At 51.2% G+C, this 24,833-nt stretch overlaps 10 protein-coding genes across 10 annotated transcripts; 6 read left to right on the top strand and 4 right to left on the bottom strand.

Moving 5' to 3' along the window:
* Nucleotides 1-1,654: 1,654 nt before the first annotated feature.
* On the top strand, nt 1,655-2,759 carry T069G_03349 (uncharacterized protein; the record flags this gene model as incomplete). Its single annotated transcript, XM_056170559.1, has 2 exons — nt 1,655-1,724; nt 1,783-2,759. The coding sequence occupies 2 exons, from the start codon at nt 1,655-1,657 to the stop codon at nt 2,757-2,759; spliced, it is 1,047 nt and encodes a 348-aa protein (XP_056031451.1).
* Nucleotides 2,760-3,283: 524 nt separating this feature from the next.
* On the top strand, nt 3,284-4,901 carry T069G_03348 (NLI interacting factor-like phosphatase domain-containing protein; the record flags this gene model as incomplete). The annotated part of the gene is made up of 3 exons (XM_056170558.1): nt 3,284-4,312; nt 4,383-4,532; nt 4,590-4,901. The coding sequence occupies 3 exons, from the start codon at nt 3,284-3,286 to the stop codon at nt 4,899-4,901; spliced, it is 1,491 nt and encodes a 496-aa protein (XP_056031450.1).
* Nucleotides 4,902-6,396: 1,495 nt separating this feature from the next.
* On the top strand, nt 6,397-7,059 carry T069G_03347 (sec61beta family domain-containing protein; the record flags this gene model as incomplete). Its single annotated transcript, XM_056170557.1, has 4 exons — nt 6,397-6,399; nt 6,585-6,789; nt 6,869-6,964; nt 7,025-7,059. The coding sequence occupies 4 exons, from the start codon at nt 6,397-6,399 to the stop codon at nt 7,057-7,059; spliced, it is 339 nt and encodes a 112-aa protein (XP_056031449.1).
* A 1,419-nt stretch (nt 7,060-8,478) lies between these two features.
* On the top strand, nt 8,479-12,589 carry T069G_03346 (uncharacterized protein; the record flags this gene model as incomplete). The annotated part of the gene is made up of 8 exons (XM_056170556.1): nt 8,479-8,680; nt 8,797-9,253; nt 9,305-9,454; nt 9,513-9,749; nt 9,814-10,581; nt 10,636-11,375; nt 11,433-11,671; nt 11,768-12,589. 8 exons carry the CDS (start codon nt 8,479-8,481, stop codon nt 12,587-12,589), a joined length of 3,615 nt encoding a protein of 1,204 aa, XP_056031448.1.
* Nucleotides 12,590-12,985: 396 nt separating this feature from the next.
* Nucleotides 12,986-13,777, bottom strand: T069G_03345 (uncharacterized protein; the record flags this gene model as incomplete). Its single annotated transcript, XM_056170555.1, has 3 exons — nt 12,986-13,228; nt 13,392-13,532; nt 13,631-13,777. 3 exons carry the CDS (start codon nt 13,775-13,777, stop codon nt 12,986-12,988), a joined length of 531 nt encoding a protein of 176 aa, XP_056031447.1.
* A 919-nt stretch (nt 13,778-14,696) lies between these two features.
* T069G_03344 (RNase P subunit p30 domain-containing protein) lies at nt 14,697-15,617 on the top strand (the record flags this gene model as incomplete). Its single annotated transcript, XM_056170554.1, has 1 exon — nt 14,697-15,617. One exon carries the CDS (start codon nt 14,697-14,699, stop codon nt 15,615-15,617), a length of 921 nt encoding a protein of 306 aa, XP_056031446.1.
* Nucleotides 15,618-15,942: 325 nt separating this feature from the next.
* T069G_03343 (uncharacterized protein) lies at nt 15,943-17,569 on the bottom strand (the record flags this gene model as incomplete). The annotated part of the gene is made up of 3 exons (XM_056170553.1): nt 15,943-17,045; nt 17,114-17,465; nt 17,522-17,569. 3 exons carry the CDS (start codon nt 17,567-17,569, stop codon nt 15,943-15,945), a joined length of 1,503 nt encoding a protein of 500 aa, XP_056031445.1.
* A 1,688-nt stretch (nt 17,570-19,257) lies between these two features.
* Nucleotides 19,258-20,424, top strand: T069G_03342 (uncharacterized protein; the record flags this gene model as incomplete). The annotated part of the gene is made up of 5 exons (XM_056170552.1): nt 19,258-19,375; nt 19,456-19,493; nt 19,628-19,784; nt 19,851-19,922; nt 20,000-20,424. The coding sequence occupies 5 exons, from the start codon at nt 19,258-19,260 to the stop codon at nt 20,422-20,424; spliced, it is 810 nt and encodes a 269-aa protein (XP_056031444.1).
* Nucleotides 20,425-20,843: 419 nt separating this feature from the next.
* T069G_03341 (glutathione-dependent formaldehyde-activating enzyme domain-containing protein) lies at nt 20,844-21,533 on the bottom strand (the record flags this gene model as incomplete). Its single annotated transcript, XM_056170551.1, has 4 exons — nt 20,844-21,014; nt 21,089-21,134; nt 21,201-21,233; nt 21,358-21,533. 4 exons carry the CDS (start codon nt 21,531-21,533, stop codon nt 20,844-20,846), a joined length of 426 nt encoding a protein of 141 aa, XP_056031443.1.
* Nucleotides 21,534-23,467: 1,934 nt separating this feature from the next.
* Nucleotides 23,468-24,613, bottom strand: T069G_03340 (uncharacterized protein; the record flags this gene model as incomplete). Its single annotated transcript, XM_056170550.1, has 1 exon — nt 23,468-24,613. One exon carries the CDS (start codon nt 24,611-24,613, stop codon nt 23,468-23,470), a length of 1,146 nt encoding a protein of 381 aa, XP_056031442.1.
* Nucleotides 24,614-24,833: the final 220 nt, after the last annotated feature.

Raw genomic sequence — 24,833 nt, 5'->3', positions numbered from 1 at the left:
TCTGGACCTCTTTTCTGATCTCTTCAAATCAAACGGCAAGGCTTTTTTTCCATCCTTTGTTTTGGCTTTTGCGTATGTGTGGCTCTCAAGGTTGAGGCTACTTAGGCTTTGCTGCCCGGATGACTGTTGTGTAAAAATCCAAATTTGTTTGTGAGAAGCTCCGAATGCGCTTGTACTGGAATAGCCACAAGCGGCCCCACAATCCTAATCTTCATCCAGATCCGGTCTCCGGAGAATTGTGCCAGATGCTGATACTTTGTAGATACAGCCAAAATACTGCTGAAGCCACGCTGTTGCGGCACGTGTGCGTTGTAGTATACGGGTATGACTCCAGTTTTTACGCCTTGTTCATATTGCTTAATTTTGTTTGCCGTGGCGCCATGTATCTCGAGAAGGGGAAGCGCTTGCTTTGAATGGGCACATGTGGCGTGGAAATTGCCAAATCTACCGACATCATCTCTTTAAGATGCAATCACCCCCACGCGCCTAAACTGGTTGCAAGATCTGCTCGTATATGTCAACATATAAAAATATCTATGTAAAATAGAAAACGAAAAATAATACTCCACTGAGCCGTATATACCAGGGACCTAGCAAGTAATATGCACGACTGATCTTGTTCTCATTGATTCTTCCCTTGTCGACAACCACCTACCCTGCAGACAGACCGACAAACTCGGGGGGCCTAAAATTAGAAATTAGCACAAAGCTTGTCCAGGAGGCTCAGGCACCTAATCTTGCGAGAGCCATCGATAGCCAAATTTGCAAGCCCTGGAAAAGCTCCATAATGCTACTGGACACTGGATACCGCTACGACTAGCAGATGTGACGGAGGTGATCCTAAGGCACTAGCTAGGTACCAGGTAGATGAGGACAGGATCATGCATTGGATCCATTGGATTGATTCCTCTGTGCAACGGCAAATCTGCAGCCACCAGAGAGCTGATGCCGCGAATGCCTGCTTGTCCCATACCGTAGTAACATGGAAGTACTGACCAGGTAGGACGAAGCCGGGAAACAATGCGCCCGGGGATACAAGGCGGGCCAGGCATTTTGCGCGAACAGCTGGCCACATGCACGGCCGCAGCATGTGTGACGACTTGCCGGGCATGCCAATCAAACAGACTCCATCCGATGCCGTACATGTCCGTACATGAATAGGTATCCATTCCCGTTTATGCGTGGCTGCTCCGTAATCAGAGCCAGCGTCCGGGGGACCAGGCCTGATGCTTCCATGTCCTGGGAGCATGCATGCCGCCAATACGAAGCGACGCACGCTTCATTCACCGAGGGCCTCGACGCCATTTTGCTCCAACGACGACTCGCACAGCGGGTAGGCTAGTGCTGCGACTGGGTACAATGTGAACGATTTGAAGCCTGGGCGCCAACACGGCCAATCACGAAGCCCATGTCGGGGCTCTTCACTCGGCACGCACAGCGAGAGGGGGGATGGCGCGCCCAGGTTTCTGGGGGAGAGGCTCGTCCCTTTTTTTTTTCCTTCCCCCCCTTCGATGTTCCCTTTTGTCTGCTCCAGTTTCAGCTCCAGAGCCGTGATTTGCTTGACGGCAGTGGCCAGTAGGAGCTCGGGGGCCCAGCAGCAGAGAGATCTTGACCCACCGACGGACCACGCCATGGGGCAGCCTAACGAGAGGCCATGGATGGATTTGGCGCCTGCGAACATGCCGTGAAGCTCTCAGCTCATCTGCGGTACTCGTACGTATTCGGTACGCGCGCCGTAGGTGGCATCCTACACTCCGTGCCTCGTACATTTTCGTATTGTAGCATCCAATGCCTATGGATGGGTTGTCGGTATATTGAGGCTCGTAGAGGAGCCCTGTCTTGTCCTGTCTTGCGCTGGGTCTGGCTGGCTCTCCCCGGCGAATGGCCTCGACTGGCAGGCAGTGGCAGGGAATGGAAGCACAGCCCAAGCCCAAAAGACCTCGAGCCAGCGACAATTTGCCCTGTCGCAGCGTGTGAGCGGGCCGCCGTGCAGAGCGCCGGCCGTAGCCACGCTTCTCCTAAAGAGGAAGACTGAGAAGCCCACAATTGCAGCGTTGGACGGTAAGATGAGAACTTGGCGGCCGCCATTAGCGGAGATTGGGACAGGGCGCCATGCGCTCGCGATTTACTGGCTTAACAGTGGCCACGGTGAGCGGTACTGTTATCGCCACTGTGCGTGGGCATGGGACGACGCTAAACAACACAAGACACAGTACCTGGTCAGAGCTGGCAGCCCACTGAGCTTGCGATATCACAGCAATGCGACAGTGCCAGCAGCCATCCGCGCACCGTCCTTGCTTGTTCCCCCACTAACGCCCAGCAGGTCGCTAGAGCCGTTGGCTAATCTCGACAAGCACTCCACCCACACCTTAACCCCCCCAAAAAACTCCCCCAGCCGTCCCTGCACGCCGGACCATCCCCGACCTGGCTCAGCCAAACCATCACGTTTAAAGGCAATCATCTCGCTTGAGCCCTCACCTTTCTTCGGCCGGTACGTCGTTGCCGTCGTCGCCTCGCCTCTGCATCGTCCTCCTGATCGCGACAGAATCGCCCTCACCAACTGCCTCGGCGCTGACACCGGCTGTTTGCTGCCACGCATCGCTGCCACGACTATTTGGCGTCACGGCCGCTTCCTCGCCTTCGCCTTCCTCTCTGCCCGAACTTGCGACCAAAAAGAGCACGGGCGCCCATCGTCGAACTCCCTAAATCTCCAGTTCTGTCTGTCGGGCGCGTCTCAGCTCCTCGCCAACCCCCGGTAATTTTTGGTTGCAAAAGGGCATTCGGAGCAACGAACGGCACGGTCGCTGCCAAACGCCCCTTGTGGGCTGACATTCTTTTCTCTCTTTTATTTTCAGTCTTCTTCTTTTCTTTTTCCTTCCTTTTTTCCTTTTTGATTGCGTTGGAAGCTTGGAAATTCAAGCCAGCTCAGCTGTCTGAGTGTTTTTGAGGTACGTGCAAGATGCATTTAGCAGCTGCGCTAAAGCCGCGCGCAATTTTACTTCGTCCTGTCCACAATTTGTTCATGGGGAGCCTCTTTGTTGCCCGGTTGGGAGGCATGTGTTTTTAATGACGGGGAGCGAGTGCTTTGGCGTTGTTCATCCGCGATGCCTTCCCAATACCGTCGCCCGGCCATACCGACCAGCATCGCATTTTGGTTGCAGCCCAACCGAGCTTGGAAGCTTCCGACTAAGCTTATATCTTCAGACGCACTGTGACGTCGCGTCTTGCTTCTTTGTTGAACGGGGGAAAAAAGCTGACTGGCTCAACATAGCGACAATTCACAATGTCCGAAACAGCCGTGGCAACGACCGCGGTCGTCGACTTTAAGCAGGACAATATCCCGCTTAGTTCCGGGTCCGGCAAGGAGAAGGATATGCTGTTGCCGGAGGATGGGGAGAGCTCCAGTAAGGGCCGAGGGCTCCTCAAGGTGCCGTCGCGATCGTCATCTCAGCAGCGGAACCAATCTTCGCCGACTACGACTGGCTTGAGCGGGGCTACCATCACCGATCCACGAAGCAGTATCGGCAGCAGGTCCAGAGAATCCAAGGGCAGCTTTTTGGATAGACAGCGAAACGGCAGCTCCAGTGGCGAGGCTGAACCTGCTCGCACAGCCGACATTTCCCAGCCCAGCTCTCCGTCCGCAAGCGAGCAGAAACGAAAGAGGAAGAAGAGCAGTGGGTTCCTGGCTCTGTTAGGATGCTGCGTCGTGCCCGACTCGGCGAACGCCGTCGACTCGCCTCAGGGGATTCACAAACTGGATAAATTGCCCCCTCGACCGACAACAGCCAAGTCAAGAACACACACGCCTCAAGACCAGACGCCGGCGAAGCAGAGCAACGAAAAGCCCCCCGTTCCGGCAACCACCGCACCCCAGGGCAAGGACCATGGTATCTCGTCGAGCAGCGCTCAGGACCAGACCAAGTTGGAGGAACAAACGACCCAGGAAGCGAAACATGTCGCCCCCGCCGTTACAGTCGACCCTCCGAGCCCTCTGCCTGAACCGAACGAGGAGGTTCGAGAAATTGAAGAGGTAGTTGACGACGTGGAGATGCGAGATGTGCCTGCGGTGGAAGAGGCCCATGAAGTGCAGCCTGAGGTAGTACGACAAGAGGCTCACGAAGTCGCGCTCCCTCCTCCTCCGCCTGGCCCTGGCCCAAGTCCCCTAGTGACTACGGCGCTTCCTCTCACAGATGAGGGCCCTTCAGCACCAGAGCCTCAAAAATGGCTATTACCCCCCATTACCCCTGAACTCAAAGGAAGAAAATGTCTAGTTTTGGACCTCGATGAAACCTTGGTCCACAGTTCATTCAAGGTTTGTTCTCCAATTTCGAGCCGGTTAATACTAGAAGAAGAAAGAATCGGAAAGCTAACCAAAGTGCCAGATTCTTCATCAAGCGGACTTCACAATACCGGTTGAAATTGAAGGCAATTATCATAACGTGTATGTCATTAAGCGACCTGGTGTAGACGAGTTTATGAAGAGAGTTGGAGAACTTTACGAAGTAGTGGTCTTTACGGCATCAGTCTCAAAGGTAAGCAGAGCTTCTTCAGTGGAAAATGACTGTGCTAACGTATACGTGTGTGAACAGTATGGCGATCCTCTGCTAGACCAATTAGATATACACAATGTTGTTCATCATCGTCTATTCCGAGAGAGCTGCTACAACCACCAAGGAAACTATGTCAAGGACCTTTCACAAGTTGGGCGAGATTTGAAGGACACCATCATCATCGACAACTCGCCAACCTCCTACATATTCCACCCCCAGCACGCTGTTCCAATCAGCAGCTGGTTTTCCGACGCGCATGACAACGAGCTGCTCGACCTTATACCCGTCCTTGAAGACCTCGCTGGCCCCAACGTTGCCGACGTCAGCCTGGTTCTTGATGTCACTCTCTGAGATACCACACACCAAAAATTTCCTTCAGTCTCTTTTATTTTCCCTTTTCAGCAAAAATTCAACAGCCCGATCTGCAGCATTGCCGTCATAGCGGGAGGCGTTTGGTTGAAATCTCTTCGTTTCCGGGTGTAGATGTACAGTCTAATCTTATATAATCAGCCTTGATCTATGGAACGCAGCTCCTCAGCCTGCGGAAATTTTCCTTTTTTATTCTCAGTCAACAAAAGACCGAGCAAGGGGTGAAAAGTCGGCTAGGGGTTTGAGTTGACCAGAAAGATCTTCCAACTGACGCCGCAATCGCATCTAAACGACTTGAAGAACAAGAAAGACGGAAACGCTCCAAGAAATCAAAACCAAAAAGGGGAGGAGGCTCGAAACATCGTCTTGGGATAAGAGCAGGTCATTCTTTCCTATAGATTAGGGGTCAATTCTCGGATCTTCACTACGTGGGCAATGGGAATTGGAGCCCGCGGTGGGCTTCCTGTGGATACGTCTCCTATATCGAGCGTGTTTAAACAGACTGTTGGCAATATCTGGGCTGTTTGTGCTGTAATTTTTCTCTGGCAAGCTTGGCACCTTTCTCTCTCTCTCTCTGTCTCTCTCTCTCTGTCTCTATCTTCTCTTTTTACTTCTTCCCTCTTCTTCTTTTTTTCTTCGCCCTCTTTCTGTGATTCCCTTTGTGTTTTTTTTTTCTCTTCTTCTTCATCTTTGTTTTTTTTTTTGCTGTCTTGCATTGTTTTTGAACTATACACATACCACGCAGCGAGCCTGCAAGCAGGGTTTGAAGGATGGCAGCGAGTGATGCGGAGTCTGTTGAGATGGAGGCGAACATGATTAGCGAAGGTTTTGGAGGTTGCTGAGGGCCTCCGTTATACATAGTCTCCCCCAAATTGTAAAAATACCCCGAGCCTCTATGGCCTTAGTAATGAATCAATGTGAGATACTCAGAATGTATGTTGATCGGGGAGCGTTGCGTTGGGTTTATTTGGCTACTTGGCGATAGGTTGTCCGGCTTTTGCTTCATTTTTCTTTCTTTCTTTTTTTTTATTGCTGATTGAATGCCACGGCTGCCTGCAGTGTACTTGTATTTTTGATTCTTTTTACTTTCTTTTTGTCGGGCTTTCAGCTGGTCTGCAAGCGCATCTGTCTGCTTCATATTTCGTGTATTGTCTGTACCTTACCTTATAAGTCTCCATAATACAAACATCCAAATGCTGGAATGGAATTCGATAGACTGCGCGCGCTAAAGTGGTGGGTGAGTGTTTTCTGGGGTAACGTAACGGAGAAATGTTCGGCCGCCGCTGTTGCATTTCTGTGAATGTGGCCTTAACTCTGGCTGCTGGGGCCACAATTTCACCAGCTGGCCGCGCCAACTCCAACCTTTCTATTAAAGTACATCTTCTTCATACTCTGTCAATTCGTCCCAAGAGTCCTGCAGTGATTCTCGGTCGATTCCGTCACAGTCTTTCTAATACCCAAAACACACTCCTTCACAATGGTATGCGCGCCTTACTCCCACCAACTCTGTACTTGCTTTGATTCATCGGTTGGAAGTCGATTGCGGCGCTGGCATCGCGTCACAAGACCGATGAGTTATGCGCTTTGCATGACTATGGCTTCGCGCCCGGCGGCAATAGATTGGATTCGCAAGCATTGATGGAGTGCCCAAGCTAATATACGCAGTCTTCTCGTCCCTCTTCACCCGCCAATGGCCCCGCCGCGGCCAGCGGTTCCAGCATCAGCCGACCTTCCTCTCCCACTCCTCCCGGCGGACCTCGAACTGCGATCCGTCGACGTGCTGCCGCTGATCAGAAGGAGAAGCTTGCCAATGCCAGGCCAAGCAGCACACGGGCCGCTGGCGCTGGCGGCTCCAGCAGCACCATGCTGAGTACGCTATCCCCCAGATGGAGCTACATACTTGGCTCAAACTGGGAATTGTGTATATCGCTAACAAAAACCGCTTCTAGGACTTTACACCGACGAATCTCCCGGACTGAAGGTCGACCCTGTTGTTGTTCTTGTCCTGTCCCTGGTTTTCATCTTCTCCGTTGTTGCTCTGCATAGTGAGTCAATTCCTCTCCAACGCTTAAAGACGCAGCATATACTGACTCTAGAACTCAAAGTCATTGCCAAGATCAGCCGCAAGTTTTCGAGCTAAACACGTTATATGGTGACTGAAGTGATGCGAGGGAGAGAGACACGACGGATGGTATAAGGGCGAAACGGTTCCGCGACGGCAACGGCGCAGGTTATGAAGACCAAATCTAGCTGATGTGAGGTTTGATGCCAAAAAAACAAAAAGGCTTCAATACACAAGTGGATGTATGGATTTGGCGGATACAATGACCTGGCCCCTAATCACCATGGAGTCTGAGCGACCATGATATTTTGTATTATATGAGCAAAACGGTTATTTCCAATTTCTTATGCGGTTTTTTTCTATTAAGATTGCCTTTTTCTATTCTTGAGATGACAAGAGAGTTTGTTTGTTGGGTTTTTTGTGATTTGTCAGGTTGGATTTCACCCCGGCTGTAGCATGATATCCGTTACGCGGACAGAGACCACAATATGCCTAACTAGGAATCAATCAAGCGCATGAGCTGTTGCGCTGCTATTTCGGCACGATTTCGATGGCCTTCTCTCCCTAACTAGTGGCGATTTGTGCCGGAACTTATTCTCAGGGCTCCGTTGCGTGGCTGTGAGAAATTCACCCTGATCATATTGAACCAGAATGGGACGTAAAAGCCGTTGTGTTGAGACGAATTTAGCAACCAGTAGCCTGTGTGTGCCTTGTGCCTTGCGTTACGACAGCTCTGCGCCTTAGGAGCTTCCCGGGCTCCATAACGAGGTATTCAATCAATCCAACCATGCTTAAAAGAATCTCTGCAGTAGAAGTGAACAGCTCTCTTAGCTAAGCATGTCTTATCATACACAAGCAAACCTGCGTCTGCTGCAATTCACAATTATCAATCAATCATATTGCCAGATGCAGGCAAGGTTGGAATGCAAGATTCCATATCACGCGCTGTATCTTGGATTTACTTTGCCCGCCCGGACTGCTATCCAATAGCTAATCACAGCCGCTAGCTTTCGCCTGTGCGACTTCTCGTTAGTGGGCGCAATCGAGCTAGTGTTCGCTAGGCATAGCACTGACACAGCTGCGGACAAGGAGCTGGCCGTATTGTTGCTCATAAACAGGGGGTGTGCCAGTGCCAGTTCGGGCTCGATGATATCAATCGCAGGCGAATTCTAGCTGCGGCCTCTCGAATAAAAAGCCACACGTCATCGCCCAACATTTGAAAATCAAGTCTTCAGCCAGTTGGGCAGCTCAGTTTTGTCCTTGTGCTACCGTTACGTGTCTTTGCAATCTGTGACAATCTGCGCACGCCAATACACTAAGGTCGCTCAACAGTCTTGGTCAACGATGCTGTCGTATATCTGCAGGTGACTTTATTCGCCCCCAGCTTGTGCCCTCAACCAGGCGCTCTTCGGGCTCTCTGATTTCTCCTCCACGACATCAGCTCTAGCTGGACAGGAAATACTGCATTAATTCTCCCTCGACGACTCTTTTTCAGCCATGGTGTCCCCAGAGATCGAGCGGAGTAAAGGCAGACGGCCGCCCTCGTCTAGACCCCCGCCCGCCTCAGAGGCCATGGTGACGGATGGCTTTGTTCTTCCTACGCTCGACGTGCCTCCCGATGCGCCTCCAGCATATGGAAGCCATCATGACCAGCTTCAGTTCTCACGGACGGGATTCGAGGCCGGGGCGGAGGTAACAGGTGAGCTCTAGCTATCACGCTCTCTTGCCCCTCCACACGCACCGCGATGAGCGAGGGGTTATTGGCGTTCTTTCAATTGATAGAGGGGAGCTTTCTTTCTAACAATGAGATTTTAGGCGACGGGAGAATTAACATTAGCATCAACACCAAGAACAAGAGACTCGCAGAGCTTCTTGCACCAAGCATCGCCAGCCAGGTTGATGCCCAACCATCACTACCGCCGGTGTACACACTACCGAGTCTCACAGGTGAGCCTGGCAAGGAAGCTCCCCCACGACTCAATGTTGTCATCCAAATCGTTGGATCGCGTGGCGACGTCCAGCCGTTCGTTGCCCTCGGAAAGGTCCTTAAGGAAACGTACGGCCACCGAATCCGTATCGCAACGCATGCAACTTTCAAGACCTTTGTCGAAGAGAATGGCCTCGAGTTCTTCAGCATAGGGGGTGACCCTGCCGAACTCATGGCTTTCATGGTGAAGCATCCAGGTCTCATGCCTGGCTTAGATGCTTTGAAGAGCGGCGAGATTAGCAAGCGCCGTAGAGGTGTTCAGGAGATGATGCTTGGGTGCTGGAGGTCTTGTATTGAAGCAGGAGATGGATTGGGACCGCCGCCCGAACCGCATAGGAGACTTGAGCCCTGGGATCCATCCGCGGGCATGCCTGGAGACCCGAACCATGAGCCGTTCGTGGCTGACGCAATCATTGCAAACCCGCCTAGTTTTGCTCACATTCACGTCGCAGAGAAGCTTGGAATACCTTTACACATGATGTTTACGTGAGAATCCTCTCTCATGTCCTGCACACACAGAGTACACGACTAACATGTTGACTAGAATGCCTTGGTCGCCTACACGAGCGTTTCCTCATCCACTGGCTAATATTCAATCTTCAAATGCCGATGATGTCCTCACTAACTACCTGACTTACACGCTTGTTGAAATGATGACATGGCAGGGACTGGGAGATGTCATCAACCGCTTCCGAGAAAATGCGCTGGATCTCCCTCCTCTATCACTCATCTGGGCCCCAGGCCTTCTCAACAGACTCAAGATTTCTTATACTTATTGTTGGTATGTATACTGACGAATTGATTGCTTATGTTTATCGCCTGCTCTTCTGACCACATGCCTTTAGGTCCCCGGCCTTGATCCCGAAGCCAAATGATTGGGGCCCACACATCGATGTTGCGGGCTTTTACTTTTTGAATCTTGCATCTTCATATACGCCGGAGCCGGACCTTGCTGCCTTTTTAGAGGCTGGGCCTCCTCCGGTGTATATCGGTTTTGGTTCCATTGTGGTGGATGATCCAAATGCTATGACGAGACTAATATTGGACGCTATCCACCTGGCTGGCGTACGCGCTCTAGTTTCCAAGGGATGGGGAGGCCTGGGAGTTGATGCGGTAGGACTGCCTGATGGTGTATTCATGCTCGGAAACGTCCCCCACGACTGGCTTTTTGAAAGAGTCTCTTGTGTTGTCCATCACGGCGGCGCTGGAACGACCGCAGCTGGCATCAAAGCCGGCAAACCCACCATTGTCGTTCCGTTCTTTGGTGACCAGCCATTTTGGGGAGCCATGATTTCGAGGGCCAAGGCTGGACCTGATCCAATCCCTCACAAAACCTTGACTGCTGAGAAGCTTGCCGAAGCGATCAAGTTCTGTCTTCGGCAAGAGACACAAGATCAAGCTCAAGCGCTTGGCCGCAAGATTCGAGAGGAGAATGGTGCGGAAACTGGAAGCCGAAGCTTTCATAATCACATCGATATAGATTCGCTTCGCTGTTCGGTGGCTCCTAGTCGAGCCGCAGCATGGCGCCTGAAGAAGACAAAGGTGCGGCTCAGTCCTCTGGTTGCCGCCGTTCTCGTCGAACGGCGTCTCCTCAAATACTCAGACCTGAAACTGTAAGATGAACATTCAGCCCACCACCTTCTATCTGATGTTTACTGACCATTCAGATACCGCCCGTACGAGTATAATACAGAAGATCAGCCTCCTGACCCCATCACCGCGGGCGCAACATCTCTAGTGACCGATATTAGTGACATAGGCATGGCTATAGTGGACATGCCTTTGGATATATTTAAAAGCCCGAGGAAAGCTAGGGAACGTTGCGATGCTGCCAGTCAAGCTAGTGGTGATGAGAGCGACCCAGAATCAAGGTCCAACTCAATCAAAGGGCGCTCCGGTAGAATAACACCTACAACTGCCAGCATTGCAGACACTGCAGGCGACCCAAACTCTGCAGCACTGCTTGTACAGTCTCCCTCATTACCCACTGAAGTCAGTCGAACTAGGTCTCCCACCGCCGGTAGCCCAGGAGGAAGTCGGTCGTCATCTCGCCGAAGGGCGCTTTCTGCAGCTGCAACGATGGAGGCTGCAGTCGGAACGAGCAAGAATGTTGGGCGCATCGTGACTACAGGAGTCAAATCTCCCATGAACTTTTGTCTCGGTCTCGCAAAAGGGTTTAGGAACATTCCACGACTGTACAATGACGATACTGTTCGAGCTGTTGAAAAGGTCACAGACTTTAACAGTGGCGTACGGGTCGCAGGTAAAGAATTTGGATTCGGCCTTTATGATGGAATCTCGGGGCTAGTAACGCAGCCAATGAGAGGGGCACAGAAACAAGGTGCTGCTGGGCTGATCAAAGGCGTCGGGAAGGGCATCGGAGGGCTCATCGCAAAGCCCGCGGCAGGTGAGTGATATGTGTATTCATCTAATCTCTTTGGGATGTACTAACGACACGTATCAGGATTTTGGGGTCTCCCAGCATACGTGATGCAAGGCGCCTATGCTGAGCTTAACAAATTTCTATCGAGGAGCGTGCAGAATTACATCATCACCTCGAGGGTTGTCCAAGGAGAACGAGATATGCAGAATGCATCGGAAGGAGAAAAGGCCGATATCCTTTATCGATGGAAACATGATGCTGATCTGAGAGCCCTTTACCAAAAAAGTACAAGTAGCCAGGAACCAGATGATGCTTCTCGGGTCGGATCCAGAAGCGAATCGAGCTCATGGCGCTTTTCTCCCCAAGAAGGACGACGTCAACTGGTCGCTGCTCTGTCGCAATCACCGTCACGACAGAACTCGGGCCGCAGAAATAGGCGTTCTTCCTCCCCCGCCCCGAGAAATGTAGACGCTACCTCTGCTGTTGATACAGAATACGAGGCAGCCATTCGAGCTTCGGTCTTGGAGACTTCGCGTGGAGATGCAGAGGAAGACGCCATGATTGAAGCAGCTATTCGTGAGAGCGTCAAAGCTATGCGACAACAGGGTTCTCTGCCAGACCCCATTCGCTTGGCCATGGATAGCAAGCACCATGACATTTTCGCGGATGAGGAGTATAAGATTACGGACGAAGAATACCAGGACCTAATCGAGCAGGCCATTCGCGAAAGCATGATAGGACATGTGGGCGACTTCCCTATACCATCAGGGTCTGGTGCCCAGGAGCTCGACGCCGTGGATACCGCCATACCAACTCATGGTGGCGAACCTCGTAGCAGTGGCTCGGTGTTGACTCCGACGAGCGACGAGGATGCCGATTTGCAACGGGCCATTGAAGAATCTCGCAAGGTGGCTCCTACTCTTCCACCACGCACTTCGCCACCCCAAGAACAAGATGAGGATGAGGATGAGCATTTCCGGAGAGCTATTGAGGCATCTAAAGATGAGATGGAGAGGGCACGAAACGAGAGGACAGAGGAAGAGATTGTGATGGAATATGTCAAGAAGCAAAGCCTCGCTGAAGAAGAGTTTAGGAAACAGCAGCTGGCTAAAGGGAAGAGTAAAGAAGTACCCGAAGCGACAAACGATGGTGAGGATGATGATGAAGAGCTGAGGAGAGCCATTGAAGAAAGCTTGAAGATGAGCGGTGGAAGTGGATCTGTACCATCGGGCTCTTGAGTGAAATGATGAGAGGCAGAGTCTATAAGATGCTTTGGTTTTAGCGATTTAAAAGATATACCACAACATACATGGGCAATTTAATACTAATAGTTGGTTTCCTACGAAATATCAATGGTAAATTAATATAAAAAATCATGCAACAAACTATCTCAATCCATCAGGTAAATAGGTAGAGCAACAAAATTAAAGCTCCATGAAGATATATGGAATAAATATCATGCGGTCCGCCGGGTATCTTTTTGCAATATGATAACGAGTTGATGCGGATATACTTTGAAATAGTTCATTAAGCCCTTCATCATTCTTTTGGACTCTTCGCCGCCTACGTGCCATGCAGGCGTCCCGCTCGATTTGTTGTTTGTGGAGATTGACATGTGTATGCCATGACGCGGGCTAGATGGGGGTTGCAGTCTCGGCCAAGTTCCAGACACATTTCTTGTAGCGAATGACTGGCCTTACTGTCATTCTTGCCACTACAGGCTGTGAGAATGAGCTGCCGGTGGTATCTATGAAGTTGCGGCGACGGAATTGGACTGAAGAGGAGTAAATCTGAGTTGCCATTGGCTGGATGGAGGGGTCGTGGTTGAGCGCCTGAAGCGACGACTCGGTGAAGTCCCGACCTGGTCCTTGTCGTGGCTGCGCCCATACAGAGAGTGTATACATGTCTCATTGTGTGCCGATCATGATAGAACTCTGCACGAGCGCTTGGAGGCTGTCAACAGCAGCATCGTCGCTGCGACTAGCCATACCTCGCTGGAGGCTGACCCTGGTACTGTTGCTGACCCCATCCTGGATTTGCCGGCGGGGGATAAGGCCCAGCTCCGGGGTTGCCGCCGTTTTGCATAGAGACGGCATCAGGACGATTTTTCAGCGGCTGTTTGAAGTTGCATATGTGGCAGACGACTTCAACGAAGCCAGATATGGTGAAGGGTATGATGGGCTATAATAGCGTTTGCACGTCAGCCATCGTAGCTTAGAGTGAAGAAGCCGGCTCCAAAGATGAGATTGGCCATCAGATGGAATTATGCGCTGACTTACAACGAAGCAAAAGGTGAAGAATGGGCGGCTCTTGATGACACGGCCAGACATGTTGCCACAGTTGTGGCACTGGCAGATGACGCCCTCGTAGCCCTTGACTTCGGACCGGAAGGTGTACTGGCCGCAGACGAAGAAGAAGAAGACCATGGTTGTTGTGGTTTTAAATGTTGCACTATGTTATACTATGCAAGTTCTCACTCATGAAAAGGGCCAAGAGAAGAAGAAGAAAAAGAAAATAGAAAGAGAAAAGACACGAGATAAGATGGTATGATGATTAGAAGAAAAGAGTTGAGGCTGTGTAAATCGAAGAAAAGAAGCGGAGAGCGAATGTGGAGGGGAGGGAGTACGTATGCGCCAAGCTAATTCTTGGCGGGCGTTTATGTGTGTGTGTTTTTGGCAGGCGCAAATGTCGGCGATGATGCTATCCTCTTTCCCTTTACCCCACGATAGAGGGAGGCGTTTTGTCTTTCAAGCTAAGAAGCTGTTTAAAGTCCGTACTGTGCCTTTGCGAAGGTACCTGTTGCATCATCACTCAAGGCTTGATCTGTACAAGTTATAGCAAAAGATACAAAGAAATTGTGGTTTTAAGGAGAGATCAAGGCACACTGGAATAGATACCTATATTTGTTTGTTTATGTTTCTAAACTCTCAAGTCTCCCTTGTCTAGCTACACAACGTCTCTCTGTCTCTTCCAGAAAGCTCAAGGAATGACAATGACCCAGAGATTTGGGAGCACATGCAGCGACTGTCTCGATATGGCCTAGCGCCCCCAGTACCTTACACTGCCGACCCCACCACAACCAACGTCCGCTAAGAATTAATTTCTTGCAGCCTGTGATTCGAAAAGCTCCATGAACAAAACAACAAAATTTCGTCCTCTTGCGCCTCGCCTCACACAGCCGGCAACAACTCTACTATCCATCAATTAAACCCGGAATCTCCTCAAAAAACACCCCATCAACAACCCGACACTTGTACCCCCACCAATACATCGCCAATAGCAACAACCTCCAGTCCGTGATGCCCAGCTAAAAGAGAGGCGACAACCTCAACCTCAACCACCACCATGCTCTACGACCTCAACATCGCCTGGTCCCCGGCCACGCCCACCGACCGCCTCCTCCAAACCCTCACAACCGCCCACTCTCTGGGCTTCGCCACCGTCGCCCTCAACCACACCCTCGAGCTGCCCTTTCCAGCAAATCCCACAACGCCCTTTCCAGCTCTCCCATCATCTTCATCCTCAGACTCCAACAACAACAAGCTCCCCCACGTCCTCCACCGCGCCACCCTCCCCCTCGCCGATCCAGCAGCCTCAAACTACCGCCTCCCCTCCCTCGTCTCCGTCTACGACCTCCTCGCCATCCGCCCACTCACTGAAAAGGCCTTCCAGAACGCCTGCCTCACCCTCGACATCCCCATCATCTCCCTCGACATGGCCCAGCACTTCCCCTTCTACTTCCGCCCGAAGCCCTGCATGGCCGCCGTCTCCAGGGGCGTCCGCTTCGAAATCTGCTACTCCCAGGCCCTCCTCGCCGCCGACCCCCGCGGCCGCGCAAACTTCATCTCCAACGCCACAAACCTCATCAGGGCCACCCGCGGCCGCGGCATCATCATCAGCAGCGAGGCGAAATCCGCTTTCGGCCTACGAGCCCCCGCCGACATTGTCAACCTCTTCAACGTATGGGGCCTGCAGAGTGAAAAGGCCATGGAAGGGCTAAGAACGATACCGCGGAGCGTCGTCGTCAACGAGGGCATGAAGAGGGACGGGTTTAGGGGCGTCATCAACATCGTCCAGGTGATCAAGAAGGATGCCGTTGAAGGCGATCAGACCGACGACCAGTCCTCGGCGGCGGAGCAGCCTGGCAAGAGGAAGAATCAGAAGCGCAAAAATGGCGGCGAAGATGCCCAGCCCATCAGCAAGCGAGAAGCGAAAAAGATGAAACTGGCGGCAAGGGCAGCCGCATCTGAAAAAAAGGTGTCATGATATATACTATTGGCGTTGAAGAATTGAGGTTGAGACACTGTAGACATCCACAGAAATCGTGCTAGAGGCGCGCAAAGTAGCCATCAAGGGCTACGAGAGCCATGATACCCCCGGATCAAAGGAATAGAGCAATGTCTTGTTTCATCTTACAAAGGCAGTAGCTGAATGATGTATTACTCATATAAACATACATGTCATTTTATTTTGAAAGCAAACTGTGACTACAAATGGTATATCATATTCTCTCTAAATTCTCCAAACTCCGTTGCACCCCCAAAATTAACTGCATTACACTACACGTCTGTTTTCTTCAATCCCCCGGAGTTCACTGTCCAATGATCAGCGTGGGCGCTGCGGCAGCTGCCACTGATGGCGTGCCCACAGTTTGGATGGCCACCAGAGCACCCAAGTTCAACGCGCTGCTAAGTTCGTATCCCTGAAGATCGGGGGGCGGCGCAGAGAAAGCTGCAGGTGCGGTCGGCGTTGCAATAGGGAACACGGGGGGAGCCGGCTGTCCGTCTGCCGCGGGAGCGTTGGAAGCAAGATTTCCGAGGACGAGAGTGTTGGCTGGCGCAGCGGGAACAACGGGAGTAGGCGCGGCTGCAGGCGTAGTAGTAGGCGTAGCTGAAGTCTCGGGAGCAGGTGAGCTCGCAGGGGGAGCCGAAGTTTCAGGGGCAGACGAGCTCGCGGGGCTGGTTGTCGTCTCGGAAGTAGCTGCACTTGTTGAAGTCGTTGAAGTTGTAGCTGAAGATGTCGTCGACGTGCTAACGGTTGTGCTCGCAGGGGGCTTGATGACGGAACTGGAGACTGTAACAGGTGTTGAGGCAGCCGATGACGAGGAATCTGTGGACGAGGCACTTGTCGATACTGATGAAGCCTGAGAGGTTGTCGTTGCGGCCGCAGATGTCGATGTCGCTGATGATACAGTAGCTTCACTTGTGCTCGAGGTCTCGGCGGAGGTTGACGATGCTGCCGAGGAAGCGCCTGCTGCCGAGGTTGACAAAGGTAGCGTGCTGAAAATGGGAGAAGGTGTCACATTCGCGATATCCGTGGTTGTAGAAGACGAAGGCGGAGGCGGAGGCACACTTGTGGTAGCGGGAGGAGGTGGAGCTGTTGTAGAGCTTTCCGCGGGGGGAGGCGGAGGAGGAGGCGGTGGTGGGGGAGGAGCAGCGCTCGTAGCTGGAGGAGGTGGAACATCGGCCGGTGGAGGGCTGGCAGCAGGAGGAGCCGTGGTCGCTGGAGGCGGCGGAGGCGGAGGAGGAGGGACAGTCTCAGCCGGCGGAACTCCAGGAGCAGTTGTTGCTGGAGGAGGTGGCGGGGGTGCTGCTGGAGGGGCAGTCACCGCTGGAGGGACGTCCGTAGCAGTATTTGCCGGAGGGGGAGGAGGAGGAGCTGCTGGAGGGGGTGCCGATGCAGCTGGCGGAGGTTCTATCGTACATGTTAGTCTCAAGGGCTCCCTTTCCATAGCCGTTAAACCAAGCATCTACGTTACTCACCCAGAACAAACGTTGTCGTCGGCAGCAAAGACGAGGGAATTGGAATCGTGGTGACACCAACGCCGTTGCCGTTGGCATTTGTCGTTGCTGGAATCACAGTGACGCCCACTCCATTGCCGTCAGGATTCGTTGTCGCCGGGACGACTGGAGGAGGAGCTGGAGGCGCATCTGTGACTGCTGTTGGGACCGGGTTCTCGACCACTTGAGTAGCTCCAGGAATGACAGTGGTGGTAATCGTAGTTACGGCGGCACCCCCATTTCCATTTCCAAGGCCGAGAAGTTGTCCCAGCTGATCCAAGAAGCCGTCACGTCGTGCTAGATTGCCATTTGCATCTCGGTTCAAAACGGCACCCTAAAAGTTGTAAGTTACTGGACTATTTAGTAATCCTTTGCATGATAAAGGCATACCTGAGCTGCAGAAGAGGCAAGCAGGGCATAAAGGATTGCAGACCTCATCGTAAATACCAAGAAAGATGGTAATTATTTGACTCCAAATAAAAAGAATTGTGAAAAAGAACACCAAAAGAGGCCAGAATGAATGACTACAACAGCTGTTTTCACAACTCGAAGAGATGAGATGAAACCGCTGAAGAAAAGCAAAAAACGAAGATTTTTTTTGTCAGCCAGCTGGATATCGAAATAAAACAATGACCGATGCCAAATCAATCGCAATCAAACACGTCGAAGCGGTAGAAGCAGAATTAAAGAGCGAACGGCAACGGTTGAATAAAAGGCGGCGCCAGGCCTGTAAACCCAAAAGTGAGGGCGAAAGAAATCGCCACCGACCAAGCGGACGATGGTTCAACGACGAAGAAAAGAAGTGAAGATGATGCAACACACGAGAAGAACAGTCCCGGGAAAAGAAGAAAAGGGAAGAGCCCGGTACGAGGGTAGAGAGAACCGAGCCGGCTGTCGTCAGCTCAGCCAGCACAAGGCACCCGGCCATTGGAAGAAACAACCGCCCTGTTGACGAGTTCCCCTTCATTTCTCCGGCCATGCTCGAAACATGGCAATGTTTGGAGCATTGCCAAGACACCATTGCTGAGAATCCAAGACGGAGCTCAAACAGCGGCGGCGCGGCCGTAGCGGTTTAGACTGGGAGTCTTGGTCGGTAGGCGTTACCCCATACAGCGACTACTAGCATTTGCCGGGTTAGGGACCTGGATCTGAGACATGGTTCAGACGCCTCCTGTCTGGGAGCTGGCTCGCGATAGTGGGGCTGGGCCAGGACACTATGGCAAGCCGCTGGCCTAATTTTGGGACCGGACATTTCTCGAGCTCGTCAATGGTCGGGCTAGATGTGACTGTAGATTCCCGTGGACAGAATCTGGTGATTTTGATGTCAGGTTGATTAAAGCGCAAGGATGTGAAGACGGTTTTGGATGTTTAGCGTCTTGAAAATCATGCGATGCAGGGCCAAAGGGCGAGCGAGTGAAGAGGCTCCCAAGGGATGTGGGGTCGTCAAACGGCGTCTAAAGTTATCAGATCTGATTTGGTGATGGTTATTTAACATCGTGGGTGAAGCATTTTGTCGAATTGGGTCGAGACGAGAGAGGGTCTGCGGGAAATGGGTGAAATGACCGGGTTGATCTAGGCCGAGTTCGTCAGGGCGGCATGGTCGCGTATGCACGCATGAGGAAGCAATCTTGAAACAAATTGATCGGATTCATGCTGGATAGGCGAAGGAGATGTGGTGAAATATGATGAAGTCGGAATAAAGATGAATCTAGTAGAGAGTATGGAGAACGTGGATGGGAAAAGATCAATTGATGTCAATATGAATATTTTCCGGATCTGTGTATTTCCTGTGCCGATGTGCTTTCCTTACATCAAGAGCTGTCAGGAGCAAGGTGCTCCGCACCTGCCAACAGCTTGAATTTGAGTTGGAGAACCATGCAAGTTGGGTACTTGTACTTCAGTACTCTGATATTTCAAATTCGCATTTGGTCAACCTCCAATGACACGCTCTCGATGCTGGCAAAATGATCCATCTGCGCCTATCGAGAGGCAACAAACCGGACTCCCGCTAGCCATTCTATATAGCCAACCTTTAGTAATATTCCACAATGACAAACTTCATCTGGACTTTTGTTCATATTTAATACTCAATAATTGATATCAATATTTTTGACGATTTATATGAAATGCCAGCCACTCATGTATTAGACGACTACCACCTCGTCATCACCGCCCTCATCACCGTCGGCTACCAGCTCTTCTTCTTCGCCATCGCCTACACCTGCAACTTTGACAAACTCACTGGTTCGCCTCCATAACTATAACCATCACCAAAACCTCACATCTCCCTTAAACTAACACCCCAAATACTTCACCTCACTCAGACTTCGCCCGCGGCTCCAACTTCATCATCCTCGCCATAGTCACCACCCCCAAGCCCGCCAACTCGTCACCACCCTCCTCTTCATCGCCTGGGCCATCCGCCTCACCACATTCCTCCTCTTCCGCATCCTCAAAACAGGCAAAGATGACCTCTTCGACGAGATGCGCCAAAAGTTCTTCCCCTTCTTCGGCTTCTGGGTCTTCCAGATGCTCTGGGTCTGGACCGTCTCGCTGCCAGTCACGGTGCTCAACTCGCCGGCCGTGACGCGCTATCCACATCATCGGTTTGGGACGGGGAGGGATATTGCGGGAGTGGTCATGTATTCCATCGGTCTGGGAATCGAGACGGTGAGCGATGCGTAAAAGTATCGCTTTCGGAGCACGCACGATGGCAAAGCTGTCTGTGACGGAGGCTTGTTTGCTGTTTCGCGGCATCCTAATTACTTTGGGGAAACCCTCGTCCATTTTGGTAATATCAACTCTTCTTGTTACCGTATACTCGGAAAAAAAAAAAAGAGAAAAAAGATCCTGACTGACTCAATCCAGCCATTTATATGATTGCCGTGTCATCAGCAGCAGATGGCTTCGTCCACGGCCAAGCCTATAAAGCCCTTTATGCCACCATCCTAGGTCCAATCTTCCTTACATTTCTCCTCTTGTTCGTTTCTGGGATACCGCTCTCGGAATGTCCAAAGGCAAAGGCACGATATGAAAGCGACAACAATTGGCATGCCTATAAGCGCTGGTTAGATCGTACCAGCATCCTCATCCCATTCCCTCCGCAGCTGTACGAGAAGATGCAGATAATCTTGAAGAGAACCATCTTTCTCGAATTTCCCATGTTTGTATTTGACCCAAAGAAGCACTCTGATATGAGTCAACATGGAGAAGCTGCGGACGAGGGCGATGTTGGACCTGGAGGAGATGACCAAAGCAGTACTCCACAGAGCGGCGATGAGAAGCTGATATAGTAATTTTTCTATTATGATGAATGATATGTTTAAATCAAAAACTCCCTTGGTATATATATGTGTGCGTTATGTGTATATGTTCGCTCCATGCGAATGTGCTCATCCACGCACTAGCAAACCCCCCTCGGCCCGTAGCAATGGCTTTATGCTGGTGAACCACCAAGCATGAAAAGTACCATGGAAAGTAATCATTCCCTCGTTTTCTGGATGATTTGGATCGTTAAAAAGAACAAAAGAACAAAAGACCATCGTGACGCCACATTACATCACCGTCAGCATAGCATCATCTAGTTCTCACCATAAAGATCCCATATGCATTTCCATCCCTTCCTCCCCGAGTAAATCAATGTAAGATACCAAATCAAAATTAAGAAAAGAAAAAATGAAAATGAAAAAGTAGTGTAAAACCAGAGATTTGTTCAATCCAAGAGCTCCTGGCTCTGACTAAACTCGGGGCTGCTAGACGCCTCGGAATGCGCCTCGGAGCCCTCAGGAATGGGCACCATGGCACTCTTGGTCCAGATGTGGATTGCCTTTGTCCAGTCAAGGCCCTCGATGCAGCCGCCTTTGACGGAGAGCACGTTTTTTGACTTGTGCCGGAGAGAGTTCAGTGTTAGCTTTGGAGGGGGGATGAAGTTGTTGACGATGGTTGAAGAGAGCATACCGGTGTCATGTGGATGAGTCGTGTTCCGCAGCTGCGACAGAAGTAGCTGTAGAAAGTTCCATCAGTCGTCGAAGTTCGTCGATTTTTATCAAGTCATGGGATGATTTCGTACCAGTAGAGTGTCTGCCCTGATGCCGTCGGTCGCCTAAACTCGAAAAAGTCCCCATTAGCATCAAAACCTCCATCCGTTTCTTTCATTCTTCGTCCTTAACTCTCGCCCACGTCCCATCAACTAAACAACTCTTTTCCACCCTTGGGACAAAACATACGCATAGCAGCTCAGGTCTTCCGTCTCCGGTAGCCTGAAATGCGGAAATATGGCCGAAGTGCCAAACGCCGAGCCCGTCTGTTTTCTGCACTCGGAGCAATGGCATATATACAGCGCCAGGGGCTCGGGCAGCGGCGTCTTGAACGTCACTGCGCCGCACTGACACCGCGCGTTCATGGTGGAAGGAATCGGAAAAGAAGAGGAGAGTAAAAAAGAAGTAGAGAGATTTGTGTTGTTGTTTTGCTATAATGGGGGCCAGTGGTTTCGATTGAGTTAAGTACGTGACGACAGGATTTCCGGTTTCTGAGTGATCGCCAATACTAGGTAGGTTGGATGTCAGGATGTTGTAAAGTCGAACCCAATGGATTCAAGAGCCTCTATGTCGTTCAAAACCCAACATATACCGTCGTCTTGTCAAGGCGAAAGACGCATCAAATGAAGTTTCGTAGTACTTTTAAGATCGAAGAAGTAAAAAAACGTCAGCGACGTCGGCTGTCTGAACCGCAATTGCATGTGCCCAGAATTAGGCTATGCATCATCGGGTGTGCTAATGTGGTAATCAAAACAGAGCCCAGTTCGATCGACGTTAGTCTTGTGTAAGGCACATTTACAGCAATACAATTAATCCGATCTATTCAATTTTTATTTTTATTCTTATTTTATCTATTTCCTCTCTATTTTTTAATTACTCATCAGAAACAACACACAGACTCGGAGTAATCCCTTCACAAATCCGCATACTAGTCAAAAGAGTCACCAAAAACGGGCAAGGATGTCAGTCGCCGGTCCTCGCATTCAAAACGAAGACCGTTCAGCTAGACACGGAATAGGCAGTAATCGAACGAGCCAGCCAAAAAAGCCATCCATTCGGACATTCGCATCGCCTTTTGCTTCCTTATCCGGCCGGAGCTAGAGACGTCGAAACGGGGCCCGCAACCGCATCTCGGCAAATGCAAATACGCTTATTCGCCTATATAAGCCATTTGATCGTTTCCATTCTTACCAATCTGCCCTTTTGTTTGTCTATCCTCCTGATATGATAGGTACGAATATAGTACACACCTCTTTTTTTTGTTTCTTCTTTTTAAGCCGAGGTGAGTGACTCATCATTGCAGCCCGAGGCCGACCTGAAAGCCACTTTTTAAAAAAGGGCGCGTTTTCTAAAGAGCTCCTCCACGAAGGTGGGGGGAATAGTGAATACGGCCTCTCAACTACTTCAGCTCCATGCACGCTCTGTTCAGCTCTCGTTCTGTCCTGCCCTTTCTTTTCTTCTTGCACTGAATTACATTAATCGTAACTATTATTAATGAGGCGATAAGCTGCTTTGTAATCCCCACTATTCACATGTCTATAGCTCAATATCTCGTCTGTTTCTGTATCTTTTCCTAACCGTTCAGTTTCTATCACAGCTTGTAAGCGGCTACTCACGGCAAGCCATGGCATCAACAACTCACATTCAACTACACCGCAAATGCCAAAACAATTGTTTTTTCGGCCAAATACAAAGCCATCATTCCCTTCAAAGCAATTCGTAAAAACCCCGTTTCCTATATTCCTCCGATAACCGGTCCGCTCTTCTCTCCGCGGACACCACTAGCGAATCCTTACGTTATCCGATGTAACAATTAAAACAACTTAGAACAAGAGGCATGTAACAAATAGTTTCATGCTACTTTACTTTTGTATGTTGTCTTGTGCTCGCCAGCCAACCAGTTGCGCAATAAACAAGCTCGTCCGTCCGGCATACAGCCACCACGGGGGCTAAAGTCCGCTCCATGCCTCGGCGGTCCGAATAAACAATCACAAATGTCCGGTACTAGCTGCGCCAAGTTCCATTGGCACGATGCCTGAATTCAGCGGGCACCTGATGGAGCGTATTTCCAATCCTTTAAAGACAATAACCCAAGGCTATACGACATTCTGCAGCCTTAGTGGAACCGAAGCCGAGGCCGAACCCGAAGACGCCTTTACACAGACATACAGATGAATCACAAAGATTGATATTATTAAGAATGAGCAACAGACCCAAAACGCCAGTTAAACTCCCCCCCACATGTTCATACCGATATGAGAAATACGAGTGTCTGTATATAGGAAACCAAACAAGCAGATCACAGGATCCTGCCCATGCTCACAACCATCGCCTTAGATCCCTTCTCCCTCAAAGCCTCTTCAACAGCCGCACACCACGCCATCTTTTCCATAGTCCCCCACGAGTTCTTGATAATCTCAATCTCCAATCTCTCCAGATTCTCCATTTCCGCCAGCCGCCCTTCTTCCACCCATCGCTTGGCACCACCCACCTCCTCCAGCCCGTCAACAAACTCGTCGTCGTCTTTCGCCTCCTCGCTCCTCCTGCCGACCTGGCCCACAATTTTCAACCGTAGGCCCCGGAGGCCCCGAGTCCACGATGCGGACGGTCCGGGGCCGCACAGCTCCGCCCACTTGCTCAGGGCCGCCTTCCGAGCCAGGTCCTCGGCCATGAGCTCCAGCCGCGCGTACCGCATGGCCAGGCGCTGCCACGGCCGCTGCGACTTGGTCACGGCCGCTGCAGCATTGAGTCCCGAGGAGAACCAGTTGAGGAAGACAAATTCGTTGTTGGCAAACGGAATCTCCCGCGCCTCAAAGTAGACCTGCCGGCAGGTACAAAGTAAGCTCGCCGGCATCCCTGCCAGCGGCCGGTCCGAGCTGAGCAAGCCCGGCGTCGTCATGTTGAGCTCCCGCATTCTCTCCTTCAGCCTGTCTTTGATGAGCTTCTTCTTGTCCTGCTCCGCCCTCATCTTTTCCCACTTCTGCCCGCCACCTTCTTTCTGCTCACTGCCTTCCTTTTGCGCGCCATCGTCTGAGCACTTGGACTCCTTCGCGAGATCTATAATGGTCTGCTCGTTTTCAATCTCTAGCTCTATCTGTTGTTCGAGATCAGGGTCCAGCGGATGTAACACGTAGCGGCACAGCATCGGGATCGGATATCCCGCCGCCAGCTCCTTGGGCTGGATCGGACTCATCCTGTAAGCCCAGTAGTAGATCCTCAGCCGCACCTCTGCCGGCAGAGATAAGAAGCGCGACGAGTTTGCCCCGTTGACGGCATTTGTGTCGTTTCCCTCACCAGCGGCGTATGGCTGGATATCCTTCCCGTCTGTTGCCACGGCCGCATTAGTGTCGTCTTCATCAATTCCAGGCCCGAACCGCTTGTAATAGCACACCGCAGGCGGGTACCAAAACATGAATGGACAGTACTCATACTCCGCCCCCGCCATGACTAGATGAATCGCATGAGTATCCTGTACGTTTATATCCATAGAAAATTGCAGCCCGTTTAAAAAATTGAAAGTCATGGCGATGGAAAGAGGTAGAATGGCATGAGGCGTGGGTTTAAGTAAATTTTTCGTCTCGTCCTCTTTGCAGCCCTCTCTCCCTCTTTCCGAGGAGAAGGCCTTAATTGGTCTTACTTAAGAAGCCTCCTCCCACCCCATAGAT

Source organism: Trichoderma breve, chromosome 2 (assembly GCF_028502605.1).
Source record: "Trichoderma breve strain T069 chromosome 2, whole genome shotgun sequence".
In the NCBI taxonomy this organism is placed as follows: domain Eukaryota; kingdom Fungi; phylum Ascomycota; class Sordariomycetes; order Hypocreales; family Hypocreaceae; genus Trichoderma; species Trichoderma breve.
The sequence above is the reverse complement of the archived record's forward strand: the minus strand, read 5'-3'. Positions and strand labels throughout refer to the sequence as shown.